This window comes from Fistularia commersonii, chromosome 3, assembly GCF_037954325.1.
Source record: "Fistularia commersonii isolate RoL2024-O1a breed Wild chromosome 3, RoL_Fcom_v1.0, whole genome shotgun sequence".
NCBI classification, from domain to species: domain Eukaryota; kingdom Metazoa; phylum Chordata; class Actinopteri; order Syngnathiformes; family Fistulariidae; genus Fistularia; species Fistularia commersonii.
In genome coordinates, this window is record NC_141286.1 from 11,009,637 (window position 1) to 11,017,038 (window position 7,402).

Below are 7,402 nucleotides of genomic sequence, written 5' to 3' on the forward strand. Positions count from 1 at the left end.
CATAAAAAAAGTTTTCCCTCCAGGGAATGCTGAGGGAACACTCATCTCCCGTAGAGCCACCTAGAACACCAGTGGCACACAAGTGGACAGATAGCTAGATAGATAGCTAGATAGCTAGATAGCTAGATAGATAGATAGATGGAGATAGAGATAGATAGATAAATGAAAAGCTCGATTTATGTGAAAATGATTGCAGGTGATGAGGACATGAATGCTGAAGAGTGGGTGAATGATGATGCCTCCTCCGGCAGCAGGGTGATTCATTATTGGTCCATCACCCATGCAATCAATCCCAGCTGACAGCAGGGGTCAACCTGGGGGGGATCAGCTATCAATCATAAGGTCACAAAACCTTTCATTCTTCAGTGACCCTGCTGTTTCTGAACTGTGGGAGGAAGATGGAGAACCCAGAGAACCCAGACGGTAGAACCTTAAGAAGCCAGTGAGCCCCTGGGGCAGAAGCAGGTACTTTGTAAATTCACTCCAACTCCTGGTTCCTCCTGCCTGACGATTTTTGTTCATTGGTGTGAGTGGTGTTGCTGAAAGGGGCTCTAAATGTTGGAGAAAGAATAGGAGGAAGCAGCAGCTCAGGATGGACCGTGGATTTATTTGAATGTGCAAATTATTGCAAGAGGCAATTCAGGTGCAACAGGAATGAGTCCAAGATACACTGTATATATACACACATATATATGTATTTATATATATGTATATATGCATGATGCCACATTGTATGTGTGTGTGAGACTGTCAGTGTGCAACAATGGGTGTTTGGTGGAGACCGAGATGTTTCTGCACAAATGTCAAGGAGGAGGTCTATTTGTACCGCTGGAGTGGGAGGGAGGGTCGAGACACAGCCAGGCCCCAGCCTGGCCCTGAACGCAGTGTCAAAATGCAAGCCTCTGGATGCAACATCCAGATACCGGCAGAAGGCCGCATCAAGACGCTGGAACTGGAATGCAGCATCTAAATGCCAGGCTTGGAATGCAGCATCTACACACTGGCACCTGAATGCAGCATCCAGACACCTGCCCCTGAAGGCAGCATTCTGACACCCATCCCTGAATGCTGAGTCTGGACACCTTCACATTACAAAAGGAATTGACAAGCAAAGGAATCTGCCAGAGCCACATATATATAATCTGCTGGCTTTCGCTTTTAGCCACCAACTTCAGTTTGTCCTTCCAGAAGAACAGAGAACCTTGGCAAGGTGAACATCTGGTGCCATGGAGCTCTGCCCATGGAATTGGGATCAGGGTCTCCCTCCGAAAGAAGGTCACCTCCAGCTTACCCGGAGCAGTGGACATTCAGGTGTTTGCTCTTATATGTACAACCAACGGCTGCTCGCATCTCCACTAGTCTTCTTGGCTCGCCATCCCGATTGGTCCCACGGATACCCATAGAGTACTTTTTCGGTATTTACAGTATAAATTACTAGTCTCATGGTAAAATAAATAACTTAAATACAGTGACCGTGGCTTTTGCAGTGTCTGGGGGGAGGGAGGAGGGGCCTGCCATCACTCCTGGTGTAAGAGATCACTTATTGGGTGCAGTGTATTGGGGGTGGAGGTTCTTAATCGATCGATTCATTCATCCATTATCTATAAATCATGTTGTCCTCACAGGATGGAGCCAATCCCAGCATTCACAGGGCCTGGGAGGTGGGACTTAACCCAGACTGACCGCTAATCAGTTTCAGCTGTCAGTTATCCAACCATTCAGACCTGTGAACATTGTGGTCATCAATGTGGGAGAAAGACAGAAAACCTGGACAGAACCTAGCAGAGAGGGGGTGTCGGCCATTTCCTCCTCTGGAGAACCCGACTAGGTCTGTCATGAGAACCTGAAGAATGCCTTGGCTTCTTCTCACACAACATCTGATCATCTGTCTTCAAGGTATGTTGATGATGGGGGTCAGGGGTCAACCCTGGTGCCAGCCAATCAGAATCCAAAATGAAAAACTCCTTGTAATTCCAAATCTACGACCAAATTTTAAAAAACAAACTAAAACTTAAGGAAGTAGAATGTTTCAAATATTTGAAGAACTTGGAAGTATTCTTCGTACTTTGGATGCGAAAACATATCAGGACCTTATTTTCATTAATACATGAAGACATATTTGGGCCTCGAAGCTGAAGGTCCCCCAACTTAACCATTTGGTACTTTGGAGGTACTGCCCTGTGGTACCCCAGGTGAGAAGTTGCAATGTTGGAGGGGCAGGAGTGCTGGGAACGGCAGGGTTGATGGAGCGGGAGTGAAGTAGCTCTGGTCAGCTGTAGCCCATTGGACTTTTCCATGGAGTGGCTTTGGAGGAGGAGAGGGGACAAGTGCAAAGCTTCTTCTTGAGCTATACCACTGTTCCGCTGGGGGAGTTCCCATTCTGTGCTTGCAGGTTCTGAGAGAGAGAGAGAGAGAGAGAGAGAGAGAGAGAGAGAGAGAGAGAGAGAGAGAGAGGGAGAGAGAGAGAGAGGGAGAGGGAGAGGGAAAAGCCGATAAAAGGGTCCGAAACCTCGCAGTCATCTGAGGAGACAATGCATAGACCCAACATTGGCCATGGAGAACCAACCACAGCTCCCACTGGCTGGCTGGGATGGAACCAGAGGTGAGAACCCACGATCCCACCAGCCAGAACCCTGGAGGTCCCCCCGGGTACATACCACCTTGCCGGGCCGGGCCCAGGTGCAGATGAGGCCTTCCTGGCAGGCCGTGATGATGCAGTCATCCATAAACACCAGCACTGTCAGCCTCTCGTGGGCGATCTTTTTGCACACCAGTGGCTCCAGCAGGGGCACCTCATGCATGCGTGGGCACAATGTTGTGCCCAGGACCTTGGCGGCATCCAGCCGGTTGCTCCTGGGCGCCACATTGATCTTGTCATTGCTCTTGCTGATGTTGCCCAGGCTGTGGTACCTCTTGTGTTCCTTCTCCACGCCGCCACCACTGCCTGACTTGTCCGACTTGCGCTCCTGCAGAGACAGGGTGGCGAAGCGGCCAATGCTGAAGGGGGTGCTGTTCCCACCGCCACTCCCATCGCGGCCCCCTCCCCCTCCCCCACCTTCCAAGGCACCCTGGCCCTTGGAGGCGTTGGCCACAGCTGGGTGGGGCAGGGAGTTGGAGCGCGAGAGGGAGCGGGGCAGTGGCATGGGCAACGTGGGCGGGTTGGAGGTGCCGATTGTGGTGTTGGGTGGGTGGTGGTGGCCCTCTACTCCTCCACTCCCTCCGCCCCCCGAGGTGCTGTTGATCCCCCCGCTGCCTGAGTTGGACAGCGAAGGTCCGAAAGTGTTAGTGAAGGCGCGGGACAGTGGCAGGCGAGGGTACAGCACATCATCTGTCAGGTCCCAAAGACAGAACTGGGTGTCCTGGCCCACTGAGCCAAAGCGGTACGTCACGGCTGCCGAGCTGCCGCCCTTAGAGCTATGACGCGAGAGCCGCGACAGCGTGCTACTTGTTCGAACCCGGCCAAAGTGCATGGAGTTATTCGGCACACCCTGGTGGAGGTCCTCCTCGCTGCCGCTCAGCTCCATGGGCTCCTCGTCTTCCAGGGAGGTCGTGAAGGGGTCGAACGCCACCACATTGACCCAGGACTTGTGGCCGTGGCCTCGTGCGACCACCCGGCTCTCTGCAAAGGACCACACAGTCACCAGGTCATCCTCGCCACCCGTGGCCAGGTACTTCCCATCCGGGCTCCAGGATACACATAGCAGCCCGCCAAAGTAGCTCTTCATCACCCCCTGCAGCTCCATGGAGTCGAAGTGGAAGACACGCAAGCAGCCGTCCTGGCCCACACACGCCACGTGCAAGCCATCCGGCGAGAACGCAAACTCATTGAGGCCCCCCTCACCCACTGCCCAGCGAAGCAGCGGGTTGCGCGGTGTCTTTGTCTTGCAGGTGTAGACAGCGAAGCCCTCGCCCTGGCGCAGTAGGGAGTACTGTGGCACCGTTGTGCCACACGAGTGGTCCACGTTGTAGAGGTAGAGGTGGCCACTGGCGTGTGAGGCCAGGAACAGGTTCTCTGACTTTGGGAGCCACTTCAGACATGTCACCTTGGATTTGTCTATCAACCTCTGGAGAAGAAGGAGATGGAGTAAGACAGCTGTCAGATTTATGCAGCCAAGGAAAGGGTGAACAATGAAGTGACCTTCTGAGAAGATGGCGTACAGGAAGGAAGTATGGCAGGCCGGGGGTGGGGGGGGGTTGGCTGCATAGAGAGCTGCCAAGAACAAATTGGGGGTGGGGGAGGGGCAAACAGTAAGATACAATGGGGGTGGACATGAAACAGGAAGTGACCTGGGGCTAACAGACAGCAGGGGCATCGACCCCCATCTTGCTTCACTGTATGACGTTGACTACCCCCCCCCACAACACAATGCTCCCAGCAACCGCTGGGGTTGTATGGTGTAACTACAGCGAGAAGCTGCGAGGGTAAACAGTCTGGATCAGCGAACACTGAGATGCAATCTACCACTTACATCGGAACTGGACTTCGTGCTATCACAGGAAGCAGATCATCCTATGTGATGCAACAATCCTCAACCTTGGAGGACAACCCACCCTCCACAGAAGCCCTGAGAACCCATACCTCTTCATTGAAGAGCTTGCTGGTCTCCTTCTTAATGGGGTCCAGGTACTGGACCTGCCCGGCAGAGAAACCCACGATGAGCGCGACACTCTCCGCCGAGGCAGAGTACTGGTTGAAGTCGTGGCATGTCGGCTGGGTGCCCTTGTAGATTCTCTTGTCGATTGGTTTGCTCAGGTCAACGGCCTAGAGAGAGGGCAGAGAGCACTGAGACGATCCAAGGAGACTTTTATAGTTTAGCTAGCAGAGATGACTCCTGTAATATTAACACTCGGGAAGTCCTTTGTTCCACCTGTAACCGGAGCACTTCTCAGGCATACTTCATGAAACCAGAGGTTGTAGAACTAAGTGTGTGTGTGTGTGTGTGTGTGTGTGTGTGTGTGGGGGGGGGGGGTGCTTAGAACCCAACTGGCTCCATGTTCTGTCCGAAAATGGCAGCAATGAATAAGGAATATCTCAACAGAAGCAGAGTTATGAAGAATAAAACAACCATAGATTGATTGGCTAGGGAACCCTGGCCGAATGTGTGTGTGTGTTCTTCCTGAGTTTGTGTTGACATGGACGCTGTGTGTGTGTGTGTGTGTGTGTGTGAGAACATTTCTTGCAGTCAAACCCTTCTGCATTCAAAGGACCTGATGAACGCCAATGCGCTGTTGCAGATGGGACTTAATGACGCAGAATGAAAATGGTGTTGACGTATTAAAACAACTCTATTGCATAACCAGCCCCCTCCCCCCATCCCATCACGGTGCTTTCGAGGGGGTGAGGCCTTTTCATATGCAGCACGTGAACTTCTCAGATGCAGGTCACGGCAGTTCCCCAAGAACACCCTAAGCTCGTCCTGGGAGGAGTTGAAGCCGCAAAAAGGAGGGTGGCTAAAGGATTGATGGCTAATAAACCTAATATGTAATATTTAACCCAAATTTAAAAGAATATTTGACAGAGGTGATATCTTTCTAAGATACTGCACCTGAAGGGCCCACAGACGACCTCTGACCCTGGACCTGAGTGACATCATCCAATCTGAGACCCAAGATGGAAACTTTATTTTAGTAAAATGTGTGCTGAATTCTACCAGCTACCAGGGGTACAGCGTCTCTGGGGACATTCTTCTAAACCCTCCCTTTAGCTGGGGTTTTGGTGCCGACGTCAGCTAAAACTCCAATTTCCTGCACAAATGCATCACCAGGGATCTAATAGCGTTGACTGACATAGAGTAAGATGTTTGAAGACTATTTCGAGGCTGAGATAATGGGAAAAGGAGTCCCAGCCCGGGGAGTCGACCCACGCAGCTGGGCTGTGTCCTGCCAAAACGCATCTCCGTGTCGCACCGCTGCAGTATCCCATCACGGACCGCGGGGCCCCCTTACCCGGCACAATTACCCAATGCTCCCCATTTATTCATTAAAAATGGAAAAATGCAACGCAGAATGAGAACCTTCGAGAAATGAATGAGCTTAAGCCGGGCCAAGGCAGCACAACGGGCGGTCCGGGGAGAGGCGGCGGGATGAGTCAACATGGGGAGTATGGGTAAATAAAATAAAATATATCCCAAGGGTTGCCGGTTCACTAACTGGAGGGAACACGGGTCGGACAGACGGACCTCATTCAGCCACCGAGCCAGTAAGCCCCGATGGAGACCATCGGCTGGCCTCTGTGCGCCTTCAGAGACTCCGATAAACATGACGGGGCTAGGAGCCAGATGCTAGCAATCTAGGCTACATAAAGCTAAGCAGGGTGACGGTAGGGAGAAATAAGCTAGGCCGGGCTAAACTAGAAAAACTAGGGATCGATAGACAGGGCTAATCTACACAGCTGTAAACTAGCCGGGCTAAGCCAGGCGGCTCACCTTCTTGATGTTGGTGTAGGTGTAGAAATACAGCTCCCGGCCGATGTTGAAGCACACCCGCTCCGACTCCTCGCCCGGGTCCTCCGGCTGGAGTTTCACCATGGAGACCCGGACCGGGGGAAGGAAGCCTGCTGGGGAGGAGTTGGCCGCGGCATTGGACGAGGAGGTGGAGGCGGCGGGGGCAGCTCCGGGCCCTTGCAGCAGACCGACCCCGCCGCCGGGTATCGGACCGGTTCCGGCCCCCGGGCCCAGCGTGGCTCCGGCGGACGGACCCCGCGGCAGCCCGCCTCGCTGCTGCGAGTCGGAGAGGGTAAGGAGCTTGTAGAAGCCCTCCCGGGTCCGGAACTGGGACTTAATCTCATTGATATCCTTCAGAGCGCCGCCATCTCCGGCCATCTTTAGCCGGAGCAGCCGCTCTGGAGTCTACGAATTCCGACCTGGAAATAATAAAAGCAGCGGTTTAAAGACAAAAAACCCCCCAAAACTATAGTACTAGAATGGGAGCGGCAGAGGCGGGCAGCCGGGCGCGGCGAGGCCGACCAGCACAGTCGAGCTCCCCCGGTGCATCTTACACCCGGACCGGTGACCGCACCGCGGCTACGTGATCACCGAGCACCGAGAGGAAGCCCCCGTGGGCCCGCGCAGGCGTCATCCTCCGCCGGCCGTCTGCCTCCGCTCTGCCGGGGACGCTGCGTCTGTGCCGCGGTCCACTGCGCATCCCCGCTGAGAGTGTGTGTGGGGGGGGGGGGGGCAAATACGCGGCGCCCGGTCCGCCGACCGGACACCCATCGGTCTGCCTCTCGGTTCACCTACCGGGAACACGCCCTGTGACCGGGCACCGCAGGACTTTTGTGTAGTTTAAACGTTTCCTAAAATTTAAGGACGAAACAAATAACTGATTCTGAGATACCAAAGAGAGATCACCCCTGTATGTGTGTGTGTGTGTGTGTGTTTGTGTACAAGTGTATTTTTTTCAT

The 7,402-nt window shown here is 53.6% G+C and overlaps 1 protein-coding gene across 1 annotated transcript; it reads right to left on the reverse strand.

Annotated features, from left to right (window-relative positions):
* Positions 1 to 587: 587 nt before the first annotated feature.
* LOC147235529 (WD repeat-containing protein 20) lies at positions 588 to 7,135 on the reverse strand. Its single transcript, XM_086177409.1, has 4 exons — positions 6,426 to 7,135; positions 4,580 to 4,762; positions 2,658 to 4,064; positions 588 to 2,395 (listed from the first exon to the last, which is right to left on the reverse strand). Exons 1-4 carry the CDS (start codon positions 6,819 to 6,821, stop codon positions 2,348 to 2,350), a joined length of 2,034 nt encoding a protein of 677 aa, XP_086033535.1. The 5' UTR covers positions 6,822 to 7,135; the 3' UTR covers positions 588 to 2,347.
* Between the last annotated feature and the right edge of the window lie 267 nt (positions 7,136 to 7,402).

What these genes read in the sequence shown, in the direction of transcription:
- LOC147235529 (XM_086177409.1), bottom strand. Translation starts at nt 6,821, where the DNA reads ATGGCCGGAGATGGCGGCGCTCTGAAGGATATCAATGAGATTAAGTCC. An exon ending in GCAAGCTCTTCAATGAAGAG is followed by an intron (nt 4,065 to 4,579) that starts GTATGGGTTCTC and finishes CTTCTTCTCCAG; the next exon opens with AGGTTGATAGACAAATCCAA. An exon ending in GGGCCCGGCCCGGCAAGGTG is followed by an intron (nt 2,396 to 2,657) that starts GTATGTACCCGG and finishes TCTCTCTCTCAG; the next exon opens with AACCTGCAAGCACAGAATGG.